Genomic DNA, 17,007 nt, shown 5'->3' with positions numbered 1-17,007 from the left:
CTGATATCCTGTGAGGCGACTCATGTTTGTCCTGCTGAAGATAGAGGAAAGCCAAGGAAAATGATCAGAAATTGCTTTGGGAGCAACAGAAAGAACTGACCCAGCAAGACAAAAGATGAGCAGATGGAACTGGCCCATCCTGGACAATGAAAAAATATTTTCCAAATGGTCTCTCCTACTTTTGGGACAGCTTCCAGCAAAGGCTTTTTACCCTATGCTCACGTTAAAGAAAGATTTCCAGGAGGGGAGGCCTAAGTACTTGTTCTGTTTCAGTGCCAAAGCCTTGGAAATCCCTCTTTAGTAACAGTGCTGGAGAAGGCAATATATATTTTTCATCTTGATGTTAAAATATTTAAGGCAGACTTACTGGCTTGCACATTTCTTTGTCGGTTTTGGCTTCCATTTCCCACACATGGTGACCATCTAAAAGACAAAAGAATAAGATATCTAGTTCTTTCCTTTTTTCCTTTCCCAAGCCAAGAAAGGAACAACTTTCACAAAAACAATCTCTCTGAAGGGGCACTGCTTATGTGAAAAGGAGCTCTCACAACGCATTGCCCAAAGCATTGCCCAACTAAGAGACCATCTGGGTCACCTGTGACAGGAGCCCCTTCAGCTTTTCTGAAGGGAAGAACCACAATCCAGAGTGAATGATACCATGATGGGGGGCAGCCACTAGGAGTTTGCTCTGCCACTAGCCTGGACAAAATATTCAACTGTTCTACATCTCAATTCAACTTTCAGACAACATTACTGTTACTTATGCTGCCTTTTGAACACTACCTGGGCTCTAAGTCATATTCAATATTAATATTAAACAATACAAAAAGTAAGGTAGCATTAAGGAAGCTACTCAGCCATGCAGGATTTGATTTTAATATACTCCTAGTCTGGCTTGTCATAATTCTGCTACTTGGGTCAAAAGGCAAGGCCATACGCTTGGAAACACAGCTTTAGACTCCATTTTGAAGTTGGTTTTGTTCAGCTACTGTGGTCCCACCTCTGGAGCTGCTTTTAGTGGTGTGTTGGGTTCTCTAAATTTACCAAATTTCTGTTTTCAAGCAAACACAGATTTAATCCACAACTATAACTTCTTCTGGGAACATGTCTTTTGGAGGAAACTGACTTTGTCCAGTCAATTTTCCTGCACATTACTGATACAGAAATCACTGGAAAACAAGGTGAACTTTTATTTCCTTGCATCTTCAGCTCTCAATAGGAAAGAAATGAGAAAAGTAATACAGAATGTAAGGTTTCCATTCTTCAGGCCTAGAAAAACACAAATGAAAGGCCATAAGCAGACTGCTGGATAAGCTGGACAGTGGAGACACATGCAGCTTCACGAGTTGCACCAGATGTTACTGAAATGAAGTGGAAATGGAGACTTTATGTCATCTCTTTTGTACATTTATTGCAGTGTTGGGACATGCAAATGCAAATATTAGTTATTTTGAACTTCATCACATGGATGTGGGCCTGCCTTAGAAAAACAGCCCTCTGAAAGGTAAGAGTGAATGGCACTTTTTCTTTTCTCTTCACCTTTCATGGCCAGGATGGAGGTGACGCATTTAGAACTGCCTGATTTATTACAAATGTCTGTAAATAATATTTTTGTGTACAGCTGTCCTACTGTGAAAGGAATGCTGCTGAGGGACTATCCCTGGCGATTGTTTTAATGTCCAAAACCCCTTTCTCTTAAATGTATAGAAAGAAGCACAACGTGAAGGCTGCAGCACAAATACCACAGGGAATTTGGCAGGTCTTTCCATAGGAAAACAATTAGCAGATCTACCCTCAGTTTCTTCCTACATTTTAACTTGTGATGCTGGAAGAGGAATCCCTTTAATTGGTACTGCCACGTTCAGCTGCAGGGAGAGAAGGAGCAGCCAGACTGTGCTTGAGACTCCTTAACGATGCCTTTGGAGAGTGCCAGAATTGAAGTAGGCTTCTTGGGAGGACTGGCAATCACTTCACAATTTATCCAACAGATGCTTCCCCTGGGCTGTCAGTAGAAAACCCTGACCAAAATTCGCCAAGCCAAGACACATCCCCTGTCTGGGAGCAGCCTCCTGTATCTCCAGCCTCTGTAGCACTCCCTCCCTGCCCCTAATTAATTCAATCAGCTATAAAAGCAACACAACGCTGACACTATCACACATTTTGCAAAATGTAGGAACTTCTGCTTTGGAAGGGGCTTGCTGGGCTGTTTTTTTTTAAACCTACAGACGTCCAGACTAGTAGTTAACATGTGTTCAATTTGCCTTTGTAAATGGATTACCAGAAGTTCAGGTTTTTTGCTATGTTTAATTTGTGCTTTGCAAGACGAATGATCTGATTCAGGTTTCTGGTTTTTATTTCCTGCCAATACTTCAGGAAAATTCAAAATTACTCCATCTCCAGCTATTCTTTCAATTATTTCATGCAGCACCGCCTTTATGCATTTTTAAAATTTTTATGATGACAAAAGGAGTTTGTTCAGAAATATTTTAGATGCTGTAATCTAAACTATTAGAAAAATAAAAAATCCAGAGCCGTGGCTTGTCTTTGGAAGCTAGGAAGAACAATACGGGTTTTACTCCAAGAAATTCCCTTGGGACTGTCCAGACTATCGGCAACTGAGGAGAAAAGGAAGAGAAGGAAGAAGTAGGGAATAGACAACTCATTAACAGCTAGTGACATTTCATTTAACCAAAAACACAGGGAGCAAAAGTTATTATGAAGCGAGAGACAAAAAAAAAAAAAAGACAATTCCTCATATTACGTCTGGTGAACCAAGAGGGAAATCTCAACGCCCACGGACTGGGACCAGCTCCAGGAGGGAAACCTTAGACCACTACGTCAACCTTTTACAGTAAACATGTTTTGCAGGTTTAAACAGTTCAGCTGAAATTAAAAAAAGAAAAAAAAAAAAAAGGAATAATGGCTTTGGAATGGTTTGTGGGAGCCCTAAGCCTCAAGACAGTCCGTCTATGCCGGAGAAAATGGTTTTGCCCCAGTGCCCATCTGCTGGGGAGCCTGGTGAGCAGGCGGGATGCCGTCTCCTGTCAGCGTGTGCTGGAGGAGTGAGGGCTGCTCGCCCACAAAAGTTTCCATTGTACGCCTGCCACATCTGCAGCAACGCGCCTGGTCTGGGCCCGAGGCAACTCCCTCCTGGCCGCCAGCCAACCCAAGTACACCAGAGCAATTTATACCTTTCCAAAATGCAAATAATTCAAATTACAGACATAACACAAAGCTGAAGCAGACACATTTCAGGCATTCCCGTTAAAGTTTGCTCTCTGGAATTACCGTACCCAAATGGGCAGTTGTTATATGGGGGGGGGGGCGACGGAGTCAGGAGAGGAAGGAGAGGAGGAGGCACGAAGGAAAAGGGAGAAAATGGCTTTTCCAAAGGTCTTATTTCATTCCCTTTCATTTCACTATTTACTTTTACGAAGTAATAAGAAGTGTCTTCTCCAAACCAAATGCCTGACTTTGTTTTGGCATTTTTAAGATTTATAGTACAATATTTTGAAGAGAAAGACAGTTCTTTATATAGCTAAAAAGCTGGGTCAAGGTATGATACTGGTGTCTTACGTTTTGTGAGGGCTTTTTTTACCAAATGGAAATAAACCCAAAACATCCATGCACAGAACGGCAGGGCAGCAGCCCTTCAGAGTCCCTGGTGGAGTGCCCTGATCTCTCAGTGCCAGCAGCAATAGCCATTAACCCAACAGAGCCAACGCTTCAAGGGGGAACCACGCATGGGCGAGATGAATGACCCTAGAATTCCACCTCCTCCAAAGAGACAGTGGCAGTGCTGGGGAAAGTAGAAGCTGCTCTCACCCACTTTCCATAGGCTGGAGGCTGTGCTAACAGGTGGCCATCAGCACTGCTGCCAGCTGAAGACACCAGGTTGGTCAGGAAGCCTGACATTTACAGACCCATCCCTGTTATTTATAGCCATCCCTGCTCTGTGTGTGCTTCACCACCATCCGCCTTGTTTTCTTCATCGCTGTGTAACTTGAAGCACCTGGGATTGCTAATGACGAAAATGCTGTGAACCTACATGTTATGGGGGGTGGATTTTCAGCTCTGCAAGGCATAAACACCCTGTTTTAACATGGGGTGGCTGAACGGTGAATGGGCCTTTGTAGCCTGCTCTTATCGGCCGCTCGTTCCAGCGTTGAAGGAAACTGCGCACAAGTCCAGAAGTAAAAATACTCTAATTCATCAGGGAATTCCCTGCAGTATGAGTCACCAAGCGGCTTCCCCACCACACCCAGCTACAAGATTTCCACATAAAAAGGCACTGTAAAGGTCTGTTTTAACACAGAAGCAGGGCTAAAAAGTAGTGTAAATCTAGCAGATTCAGTTATTCACCCATAGAGCCTTGCAGACCATGGCATACAAATTTTCCTCATGGAATAGCAAAACAAGGAGCTGTGTTTCTATTCCATGAGAATAAAAAGACTTTCCAAAGATATTTTTGTAGCATCTTCCCCACATCATTGCCCATGCAGAGAGATCCCCTGCGTTTCTAGGGCTGGATTTACCTTTGTGTCTCAGGGAACTGCAAGCATAATGTCAGGGGTTTGCAAGTTCAAAACATTCAAACCACCAGCATAACTTTCCAAAATGATGGATTGCAGAAAGTGGGAAGAATATACAAATGCAAAAAAACCTAAGCTTGGAAACTCAGGATGGTATAACACCTGGAAACCACTTAAATCTTGCCTCTATGAAATGGATATAATGGGAATGTTCAGATATATTTAAGTCATTCCACTTTACTACAGGAGATTAAAACAGTCTATATTCTTTAGTGGAACTGTGTTCACTTGAGATATGAGAAGAATAGACATTATCTAGGATTTCACTACCTATACACAGGGTACATTTTATATTCTTCCAGTCTGTGTTTCAAAACAGTTTGACTGCACTGGCTGCACTGTAAATCTGTATTTAAATACATTTATTCCAAGTAAAATGGTGAAACAAGCCCTACCCTCCCAAAGGAACCCACTACTTGATTAATGTGTTGTGAGATTACCCTGAATAATAATTCCTATGTTACAGCCCAGATTACTTTAACATGTCCACAACAGGCAGGGCACAGATGCAATGCAGCGTCACTTTGAGGTGCTCTGCAAAGGCTGTATTTGGCTCTAATAATGCATATTTAAATCCCTGAGGAACTAAGAATTTGAAAGCTTTCAACTTGCACTGCTAGCCTTTGCCCCTGGTGAGTGCCCTGATGACACTGAGACGACTGATCTGTGAAGACATTCAGAAGGAATGGATGGGTTTCTGTGCAAAGAAGAGGATGAAGACTATGGCAAAGTCTCATAATTCAGACTCAAGAGCTATCCAGTTCTCTGCAAAGATGCTATCAGCTTCCAGGGGAAGGGCAGGTTGGACTGGCAATGAAAGAGGTGTCTTCCAAGCTGTTGCTCCCCAGGGCAGTCCTGAGCATGACCCACTAGCACCGTCTCACCAGCTGGCACTTATGGGCTGGCATAGGTATACTGCTGCCGGATTTTGCAGGGGCAGCAGCCTTTTGGATTTGAGGATACCACAAGCAGTCAGGGCAGTTTTCTCAGCTGGTCCTACAGCTGTCTTGCTGCAAACAATGTTTCTGCAGCTGGACACCAGCAAGGGCAGGGGATCCCACCAGGTGGGTGGGATTCTGCACCTATCCTGATACACAGGTGTACATCTTAAAGACATTTACAAGGGTCAGGCACTAAGGAGGAACCAACACCAACCAAGCAGTCTGGCATGCGATGTAGAGGGAAGATGGGGCAAGAGAGCAATGAAACATTCAGAAATACAGTGTGTGCTAGCAGAAAGCAAGTATCTGAATTGCAAGTGGCCAGGACCTTTCTTTTGATCTCTTCAGTCTCCTTTCCTTTGATCTCCTCAGGCACTTTGTTCTCCTGAGATCTCAGCCTCTTAGGGACCTGTGAGTAGCGAGATGCTTCCTAGTCCCAGAGCCACCTTCAGAGCAGCTCTACCTCCTGGTGTAGCTCCAGCTGGTGCCATAGCCTGCCTACTGCCCAACACATTGTCTCTGATTTCCTCTACAGCCACCCTCATCTCTATTCTTTGCTCTTACACCACTTTTGCTATGAGACCACACAGCTGGTCTGATTTTCACTTACTTTATTTCCCTCTTCCATGCCAGGAAGTCCCCCAGATGTTCTTCTGCCCTCCTCACAGCCTACTGTGTTGCTACAGAGACTTCTCCACAGCTTTGCTCCCCATCCCTGGCATGCCTACTGGCATGCCTCTGTCCATGTGCAGCAGGGCTCAGGCATAAATGACCTATTTTTGTTTCCACATCAAAGGTCCTGTATTTGTTGGTGTCCTCTCATAAGCATTTTCGCAGCATATGTATTTTGTCCACTCCTTCAGCCATACATTTTTGCAGTACAGAGCTGAGTGCCGTGTAGACGTAGGTCTGTTTGCCATCAATATGATACTCTCGAGTTACTTTTTCTCCCTTCTTTACCTTGAATTAACAATAAGAATGTCATGCAGCAAGCAGGTGTAAAAATCCAGCACAAAATGGATCTCACCGTACTTTGGAGTCAGTGCCAGGCACGCGCTTCCTCTCAGGCTGCTCAGCTGGGCAAGCCAAAAGCTGAGGGACTCACTTTGCCTGAATGGTGAGGCCTTTTTAGCTGCCTTTTACCACAGTATGTCTAACAGACGCAATTATTCTGAGTTCCAGTGTTTGCAAATGAAATGTAATTTTAGTCCAGGTAATTAAAAGGAGGCACAGTGCTGACAACTGACAGATCGAGGTTCATTTTGAGCCAAAACCATTGGAAAGACCTGCCAGATACTATTTTCAGCAGAATGGAAGCTGGTTGTGCAATTTGTGCTCTCTGGCACCTCCCCCTATTCAAATTATCGTTGGTCTGAGGGTTTTGTTCAATAGCTTTAAGTAATTCCAGGTCTAAGACATCCAACTTCCAAGTAAAACTGCAGCTTGACATCCCTGAAAAATCTCTCTAGAGCAGGCAGGTCAAGCAAAGCACACCCAGCACAGCCACCCACCAGCAGTCATGACAGCACTTCACTCTGGTTTTGATTACATTCACGTCATCTCCTTGTCTTCACAATTTTACTTTCCTCTGGGAAACTCTAGTAGGCTGAACCTGTGACTCTGCAGCTGAAACTGAGTAAAATATTCCTGGTTCATCTTCTTCGGTCTAATCTGTCTCATATTTTCTCAGACTATTGGAGTAACGAACCTCACAGCCAGTTTAAATCAAGTTCCAAATTTTTCTTCCATGAACAATTCTTTTCCTCTACTTCTGTGCTGGATGCCAACACCACCACCTGTACTATAGCTACTTCTAGTTATTTCTCATCTTAAGATGTAAATTTGATCCAAATGCTTTTAAATCTTCCTTCTTCATTATTTTTTGAGACACAAACGCTTCAACTCTATGACTGCAACTTCTCAACTTCCAGAAACTTCCCATTAAGGCAACTCCTTGTGACTTTTTGGCAGATACTTTTGAAGAGCATTTTTAATTTTTTTCCATCACATTGTCTCCTTCATGTCCTTTTTCTTGTTTCTCTTGTCCAAGAAGGTCAGGTTCAATCTTAAGAGGTCCCTCCTGCTATCCTTTGGTTTTCTGACTTGACATCAGCATCCCAGCAACAAGGCACACTTAGGAAACAATCTCTCTATTCCTTTCTTAAATGTCATTGTATTTTCTTCCAGATTGAAGGTGTAATATTACTTCCTTAACAGACCTAAAAGGAACATGCTCCTCTTCCCTCAGCTCTCTCCACATTTCCTGTGCTACCCATCTGAGACATGAACCAATTCTTAATGATGTCAGGAAAGCAACAAGACACAATTTGTAATTTTGCAAAAGAGGTAGGCATTCCCTCCAAAAACTGAGAACTTTGAAGGCATCCCCTTGTATTCGTTTACGTAGCAAGGTCTAGCTAGTGGCTGTGCTGCAGGGGTAGAGAAAACTCCAGAAGCTGCCCCATGTCTGACAGAACAAGTTCCTGATGGGTCCAAGATGGACCCTGAGCTGGCCAAACCTGAACCCATCAGCAAAGCTGGCAGAATCTCTCTGCCAACATACTTAAGAAGGGGAAAAAAACTGCAGCAGCTGTGGGAGAGGAGTGAGAATAAGTGAGAGGAACACCCCTGCAGATCACCACCCGCCCCCCCCCCACCCCCAGCCCCCGCAACAGTGAAAGAGGGGGAAGTGGTGCTCCAGCAGCCAGAACAGAGATTCCCCTGCAGCCTGTGGGGAAGACCACGGTGAGGCAGCTGTGCTTCTACAGCCCATAGCGACAACCACACGAGAGCAGAAATCCACATGCAGCCAGTCAGAGCCCGTGCTCCTGGCAGGAGCTGCAGCCTGTGAAGGGGAACCCAGGCAGAAGCAGGTTTTCTCAAAGGAATGATGGCTGCAGGGCACTCACGCTGAAGCAGGTTCTTCCTGAAGGACAGAACCTCATGGAGAAGACTCATGCTGAAGCAGTACATGAAGGACTCTCTGCCATGGGAGGACCCCACACTGGAGCAAGGGCACAGTACGGGAAGGAAGCAATGGTAAAGAGGAGCTGTTATGGACTGACCAAAGCCTCCATTCCCTGATCTTCTGTGCCACTCAGGGAGAGGAAATAGAAGTTAGGAATGAAGGAGTGAAGTTGAGCTTGGGAAGGGAGGCAAAGGTAAAGGTGGTTTTCAGTTTTACCTTTGTTTTTCACTATCCTACTCTATTTTTAATTGACAATAAATTACTTCCCCCAAATGGAGCCCATTCTGCCCGTGACAGTAACTGATATGCAATCTCCCTGTCTTTATTTTGACTCATAAGATTTTTCATCTTATTTTCTCCCCCCTGTCCTGTTGAGGAGGAGGAGTGAGAGACCCGCTTGGTGGGTACCTGGCAGCCAGCCAAGGTCAACCTACCATACTTCTTTCCTCCACTGTCTTTAGGCACTGATCACTTCGTTAGACTCAGATTTCCTGTAAGGGCTGTGAATTCCTTTGTGTTTGGACAGACAGTCCTACTAGAACAGTAACAGTAAAAACTATTTGAAATCTTGGACTCGTAAAAGTTCAGAGACAAAGCTTTGATTGCACAGATACAGCTGCCTGAAGCCACTTCATCTGGAAGACATGAAAGAATGAACTTGAAGCATTCAGCCACATTTTCTATAATAATAAAAAATTTACAGGATTACTCTGACAAGTGACTTTTGAGACCATGTGGTTATCCCTTATTTCTTTGTTGTCCACAGTAAGTATCTGTGATTGATTGATCTCATTCTTCACTGCGAGAGCAACACCCTGGATGAGACTTGCTCCTGCTGACACCATCTCATGTGTATGGCTGCTGTCCCACTCTGTCTTCACCATTCCCTAGACTAAACAGCCAGGAAAAACTGAAACGTGCTGACATTTCCTACGAGCTGCATCACTACTCCTCTGTGCGCGTGAAAGGGTTCCACCATCAAATGACTCCAGCATCTGATGACACAATTCGCCTAAAGATATCTATTTCTGGGCAGTGGCCAGAAACCCCTTCAGCTATCAATATATCTCTAGGATCTAGATTCAAGTGACCTTCACATGAACTCCATGCTCCCAACTTGTATGCCTTTGAAGTTTCCAGTTTATCTAGTTTCCCGAATTTTTAACCTCACCGTGCATGAGTCAGCATGCAATTGCTCACTGCCAACTGGAACGTGTGTCCTGAACTTGGATAAACAGACAGATAAAGAAAAAATTAAGTAGTATCTGTCTATCAGACAAGAGGGGGAAAGAGAGTTTTGCCACTTGCTTATTTATTACGTGAGCTACAGTATGATTACTGGTGTGAAACATGACCCCTTTTTGGCCAGTTGCCCCCCAAACTGCTACTAGCAATGGAAAGAGCAATGGAAAGATCTCTGAGAATGTGAGATCTTTTACCACGTGAACCTCTGCCAAGACTCAGGTCACCCATCTCACCATCCCATCACATCACGTCAAAACAGACTCCAAACCCTAAGCTCCACAGCGTATCTGAGTCAAACCAAAAAGCCCACATGCTTCCTCAACACATCCGTTCCTTTCACATGCTACTCAAATGTTTTGTCAACATATCACTTTCCAGAACTTTTTGTAAGTTTTGCTGAAGCTAAAGGACTGTGTTTGAGTTACTTGCCATGTCACAAGGTAAATTCTGCTCACACAACATGTAGGAAACAGAACTGAATTTATAAGACTGACAATTGTACCTTAAGGCAGCAACTGATTGATTCTAGTTTTTGCCAGAGACAGAGAAATTTGAGAGGAACAAAAAAACTGTGAAATGCTAGAGTGGACAGTTATATTAATCCAGCTTCCTTCTTTTCTGAATCACATTTTTCTTGTGCAAAAATTCAGTCGACTGAGCTCAACCACACATCTAACAGGAGGCAAACTGTTAAGTTTTCCCATCTGAAATACTCACAGAAAGTTATTATTTCCTTTGGCATAAATATATTTTAAAAATTGTATTAGTGATTTCACCCAGTTATCTTTCATCTGCCCTAGTTATAACTACTACACATCAACACCTTCATGTTCTAAGAGCAAAACCTATTCAGCAGGGAGGAGGAACAGAAAAATCCATTTAACAAAACAAAAACAACAGCAGAATGAAGAATTTGAAGCAATAACTAAATCTGAAAAGCTTCCTAATTGTTTGATAATATTCAAAAAGAAGAAACCCTGGAGGAAATGTTGCTTACACGTGTTTATTTCACCATCTTTCAGGAACTTTGAGTGTCAAACACTTTGAGTACAATAGCTGAGGATATTATGCAATTAGTTACAGAACTGTGCAGGTGCCAGGATTACTGCTGAAGTCTGAGTAATTAACAAGTTGTTCAAAACCGTTGAAGTCTCTGGACTTACTCAGAGACATTGTGAACACTACAAATGTCCATCAAAGAGAGTGATGCATCTTCAGGGAGGGGCATTTGTTACAGGGAAGATCAGACATGGCCTTTGACCAGGACAAAATGGCTCTCAACATTAACAGCCCAGAGTCAAAGTACCAAAGTCAGTGTTATTTGAGAAACTAATCCCATAGTAAAGTTGGGCGTTACATTTCTGCCTTTTCACTCTTTAAAACCCTAGCCCTGAGCTCTCGTCACAAAGCACACAAGCAAAGAATCAGTTTGGAGCTCTGACTTAACTAGTGGCAACTCAACCCTATGATAATTAATAACAATAATAATAATAATAAATCCAATGACCATTTCTGCCCAGAGGTCAAAAATTGATTATAAAGATTTCGTCAGTTTAACTTGATCTTTTAGGTATGTCTAGACTTGGCCAAATCTGTGAAGTCTGGAAATACTTGAGGTTAGTTCCAGTGTTAAAAGGTACAGGAGCGAAGAGCGATTTTTGAGCAAGGAGGGATTTTCAAGGTAGTTTAACTTTTTCAGATCTCAATACGAGACTTTTTCTAACCTCCAAAACATGCTTTATCCCAAAATATCCTACAGAATGCCAGGACCTATAATCCATAATTTACCATAACGTACCCGTAATTTTCCTGTGCATTGTTCCTTGGGAAACTGGGTTTGTGTCTTATCACTGAGCTTTCACTCATCAGTTACATGATACATTTTGTGGACCAAGGGATGAAAGCAGGATTTTTTTTAGTGCAGTGGTCAGTTTTATAGATCACTGATCATAATCTGATATACTAAGAGCCAGTGTCTGGTTGTTTCGGTTAGTTAGGGTTTTGTGCTGCTCTGTGTTTAGTAGCTCATTACCTTAAAAAAATTAGCTTTGAAAACAGTGTTTGCAGAAAGCATTATCAAAAAAAGGTTGCTGATAGATATGCAATCCCTAAAACACACCCTTTAAGCATCTCTGCTTTTTCTGAACTTCCCTCAAGATTTTTGTTGCCTGGTACATTTATAATCTACAAATAAAATAAAAAGTTTTAAAGTTTTAAGTAACTAAGTCAATCTTCTGTTATAATTCCAGATCATGATCCACAAAGATGCAAATGTTAACAGGAAGCATTTTCACTCCTAGCCAAACACTTCCTGCCATAGCTAACAAACACCAATTTCATTTCACCTACTTTTGTATCTAAAATGCACACCTTGCTGCCACAGCAACCCCCAGCCTACAAACATCAAGGGACCTGGCTAGTAAGGAGTTGCAGACTTTTCAATATTTTACAAAGTACTGATTCTTCTGGTGACAAACAGACAGGTGTTGGCCATCCTCAACGTGGCACTCAACAACCATGACATGCACAAGACACTTCTGAACCTCAGGAAGAGAAATGCATGACTACAAAGACAGACAGAAAGTGAAAGGAGATAAGAAAAAAAATTATTAGTGTAATTTTTAAGCAAAGTCATTGTGGGACTCTCCAGTCTAAGGAAATTCCGAATTTAAAAGAACTCAGAATTTGAATTGAATTGAACCTCTTGAAGTACATTTAACATTCACATTTTCACTACTACTAAGTTGCTTCGACAGTCATTTTATACTATTGCCCATCACTGGAAAATATGATCTGATGTGCAAGCACCAGAATATTGCTCAAAATCTGGCAAAATAAGGCCTCACATCAGTGCATGAGAACTTTTTTATGGTACTGTAGAATCTTGAGCAAATTTTAGTCCACTTCTGAACACTCATTATTTATCCAAAGGGGTGCCTTGTGCCTGACCTCACCATGAGGGGTTCTCGTTCCAGAGAAGGTCCTCACAGCACTTCTCCTGTGATCCTTTCAGTGTGCCATGCCTTCACCCCCTAGATACCCCATTTTCCCTGTGTGAGACAGAGTCACAGGGCTGCAAAGTTTGTTTTGCTCTGTTTCATATGCTTCTTGGCTGAACAGCAGCTAGCAAGGGGTTAAGCTAAAAGCAGGAAGCCACTGCCGCCCCAGCAGAAAGATTGATTTGATCATTCTTCAGGGATTCCCTCTTGTATGAGTCACTGCTCAGATTGACTCCCCCACCAAAGGAGGCCAGGATAATGCCATTCCTCCAGAGACTACAACAGCTGAGGGCTAGCCCTGAAGACTGAAAACTTGGGACGCATGCTTGGAAAAACATTCAGCAGACCACAATGCACTCAGCAGACTTAGGGAAAGCTGGGGAAAGAAAAGGCAAACAAAAAGTGTTCTCAAACTCCTTTCATTATCCAATTAAGTATGCAGACTAGGAGGAATTAGACAAGATCCAGGAGGCTGCCTCACAGCTTGGGGACTCTGCCTGAGTAAGGACTGAAGACATGAGTTAAGTAGTACAATATTTAGATTTTATACAAAAGATAAATTTTCTTTATGAGCACAATGATCTATTACTTTGATCTATTACTCTGTAATAGCTGTGTTTGGCTGCTATCTACTAGGAATGTGATTAACATTCCAAATTCAAAAACAAAAGTGGTAATAGCAGCAAAACTAATGAATGTCTCCAGCTAATCACAGAGGTTTATAACCAGCACTCTAAGAGCAAGAGAAACTATGCTGGTGCTCCTTCTCTTGACCTACTTTCACTGATGTTCAAGAGCTGAAAGGGAAAGAAACATCCCATGCTGATTTACAAAAGTGAAGGCTGCTAATGCTTGCTCATTTGACATTAAATACAGTGACTGTTCAAAAATCCAGCCAGAGCAGTCTGCCACTAAGGTAATGATATATTGCTCTTGTTTGCTTCCAATGCATCGAGCTGTGTGAGGCAGCACAGCACACAAACCATGGAAGCCTTAAAAATTGCTCAGCCCAGATTAGCCAGCAGCTTTGCTGTTTGTGTGTCATTTCTACTGACACAATTATTGCAGCTCCTGGAGACACTACACTGACTCTAAGGGCTCAGCCCCTGCAGGCTGTACTGCCCTGAAACTGCAACAAATGTACATTGAGACTACTAAAAAAAGGCAGAACCTTAAATTCTGTAATTGAAAGCTATACAGTGAATATCCTGCTTTTAGTGTACCTAATGTAGTATAGGAATATAGGAGCAGGGAGACAGTGTTCAGATCAATGCTGTGGTAACACACATAACAAACAGCATCACAATCACAATCCTTCAGAACGCAATACTTAAAAATTTTCCAACTCAAAAAAGGAAGAGGAAAGGAAATAAGTATTAAGGAAGGCACCCTTTAGTGTGGTTTCCTTCTTGTAATGAGACAGATCAAGGACTCCTGACATGTCACACTAACCCAGTTCTGTGCAGCAAAGGAAGTTTAAAGTAAAGGAGACATTAACTTTCTTCCCCCCCGGGAGGAACACAGAGAACAGAATTCAGTTTTTTTTAAATTGCAATACGACCTTTTTCCCATTTTTTTAAAACTTTCTTAGGAAACAAAAAGGATGTTTCTGCTGATGTCACAGCCACATCCTCACAGTGTGTGCTGCAGTGCTAGGGGTTCTCAGAAATGTGCCAACTGGCTCTCTTCGAGAAGCCAAGGCATTACCTCTGCCCAGGCACTTCTGGCAACTTAAACATCCTCAACCCAATCTGTTGAGGAATTTCAGGGGAGTCTTCTGCTTTTGTCCTGAGCTTGCTAAGCCCAAATACTTGGGTGCCTTTGCCTCGGGAGCCTCCCCTGCTTTCCCTGCCATCCTGCCCCATGGCCCAAGTTCCTGTGGTGCTGGTAGGGGCCGTGCGCAGGAGAGCAGCGTGGGAACCTCGTGGACATAAAGGGTTAAACAGGCGCACTGTCCAAGCTGGTGCAGGCGGCCTGAGGAGTGCCCAAGACTGTTTTAAGTTCGGGGTGGGGGTAGGGGGCTCAGCTGGCAGCTGAGGAATTCATAGCTTGTGCCAGCACCAGGGAAACCCTTTCCAAAACAAGACTCAGAACTATCCTTAGCAGTCTCGTTCCAGGGCCTGACTTTGACTCCCAGCTCCACGGCCACTGCTTACTCCCGCGGGGGGCATTCACACCCATTAGGCACTGTCACCCTGTGATCCACCGCTCCTGCAGGCACATCCTGCGCCAGCTCCAGCTCCCACTCCATGCATTTTCCCTGTTTCAGCCCGGCCTGCGACTCTTCTCCAGGAGAACCAGTCCCACCACCACAGCACCGCAGGAGCAGTGCTGGGCAAGGGGAAGTTGTGTTCAGTCCTTCCCTCAGTCCTCCAGGTAAACCTGTCCTTCAAACGAATGTGTGTACTTCAAGTCCTCCTCAGCCAGCGCCTTGTAAATGCCACAGGAGACACACCAGCAGCAGCACAAATGTTTAAGAAGATGCACTGTACTGCAGGATTTAGGAGGACACGGCACCAGAGATTTCAAACCCCTCTCACAGGTCCTGCATGCTACACTCATGGTTTGCTATAATAAACAAACGCCAAAGGTTGACTTTCGACATCTCTATTGTCTACCTGTAAGTACAGTTGTCACAGTGTGAAACCTCAGCATTAGGCACGGCTCAGATCCTTTCCACAGCTTTGCCCAGTGACATGGAAAACACATTACGTGCAGAAGAAAATGTCATTACCATATTTGTGCTTTCATCATTTGACACAAACAGGGTGAGGGGGAAGGCAGATTGGAGTCTAGATTGAAAAGACATACCTGGCGCTTTCTCCACAAAGATGACTTTAGAGTCTTGCAGAAAGTTATGACCAGTCAGTACCATTTTTTTCCCTCCAGTAACAGGAAAACTGTCGGTACTTTGCTTCTCCACCAGAGGCAGTTCTTGGGCAGATCTCTGAGCTGGAGAGTTATAAAGAAGATTAAAAAAAAAAAAAAAAAAAAAAAAAAAAAAAAAAAAAAAGCAACCATGAACACACAAAAAAGTAAATACTGCATTAGTAAGTAACTTAATGCTTACCCTCATAAGATAAGCTGAGTTTGATACAGAAACAAAGAAAGGTCACAAGGTTTACAGGAAACATGGTTCATTTTCAAGTGCTTTGATTGTAAACAACAGTGTTAAACAGCAGTATAGATTCAAAAGACTCACAGAGAACAAGTGTTTTAAAACTCAGCTTGGGATGTACTATATCAGAAAGTGTATTTTAATGGAAATTCATTTATTTTAAATCATTTTCTTTCACTCTATATGCTGTGTGTTTGCAAGGTACACGTGACAAGGTAATCACGCATGTCCAAAATTTGTTTCAGTCAATATAGACCCTACTGTCAATTCTACAAACTGTCTTGTAGCAGCAGCAGCCATGGGTCCTTGTGATCCAGCAGCAGCTCACACTTTAGAAAGACTATTTCCAAATGTGCCCAAGCACACATGGATCCATGTAAACTGAATCTGGTATTCTTGTGGCACAAATTTTATCCCCCCTCAACTGTGGGACATGAACAGAGTGCTGCTTCAAGGGACGATGTGACATTTTATCCAGACTATATGGTTCCTTCTGATGTCACATGCACTAAAAATGTATGAAATTTTTGGCACCAGCTTATTCCACAATCTGCGCTGGAAATAACACTAGCACTTATTTTTTTCTCCTGTTTTCCACTTCTTTCAGCAGGCATGTGCCATGCTTTTGCTCATTACGCAACACTCAAAGTGGCAGTACCCTGACACAAATCCAATCAGCTTCACATTTAGTGGTCCCATGAGTTTGGCACTTTTGCACAGATCAGGTCAGGACAGATTCAAACTGTGCTTTATCCTGATGTGTAGCAATGGAAAAGCTCTCATAAACTTCAATTGCAGGATGAAACCATGACTCCTCACATTTTTTGCTTTGCCCTCCAGCATGAATGGAGCTAGGAATGGTCAGGCCTTCCTTCCCATTCCCCGTGCCAGAGCCCACCCCTCACATACCTGCCAGATGTCAAGTCTCCCCCCTTACTCTGTCAGCATCAGAAAGATCCAGTTTGTGAATGGAATTCAACAAAACCTTAAAAAATTGTTTCAGTCCATCCAGCCAATCAAAATAGCATTGGGAGTTAGACTGAAATTCAGCTTCCACCACTTATGCTGGACTGTTAAAGCTACACAAAGCAGATATGATTTGTTTTGTGTGGGGGAGGCTGACGAGGCTTAGAGACCAAAAATT

At 43.1% G+C, this 17,007-nt stretch overlaps 1 protein-coding gene across 5 annotated transcripts in view; it reads right to left on the bottom strand.

Annotated features, from left to right (window-relative positions):
* Window positions 1–17,007, bottom strand: part of NFATC1 (nuclear factor of activated T cells 1) — a 110,311-nt gene that overhangs the window by 45,902 nt on the left and 47,402 nt on the right. For all 5 annotated transcript variants that reach the window (XM_041464279.1, XM_041464281.1, XM_041464283.1 and 2 more), the window contains exons 6-7: window positions 15,557–15,697; window positions 368–423 (exon numbers count right to left, since the gene is read on the bottom strand). In XM_041464279.1, coding sequence (XP_041320213.1) covers window positions 368–423; window positions 15,557–15,697 — 197 coding nt within the window. The remainder of the gene's footprint in view (window positions 1–367; window positions 424–15,556; window positions 15,698–17,007) is intronic.

The sequence above is a fragment of the Pyrgilauda ruficollis genome, unplaced genomic scaffold (genome assembly GCF_017590135.1).
Source record: "Pyrgilauda ruficollis isolate IOZ18807 unplaced genomic scaffold, ASM1759013v1 scaffold178, whole genome shotgun sequence".
Taxonomy (NCBI): Eukaryota; Metazoa; Chordata; class Aves; order Passeriformes; family Passeridae; genus Pyrgilauda; species Pyrgilauda ruficollis.
This window is presented reverse-complemented; position numbering and strand designations above follow the sequence as displayed.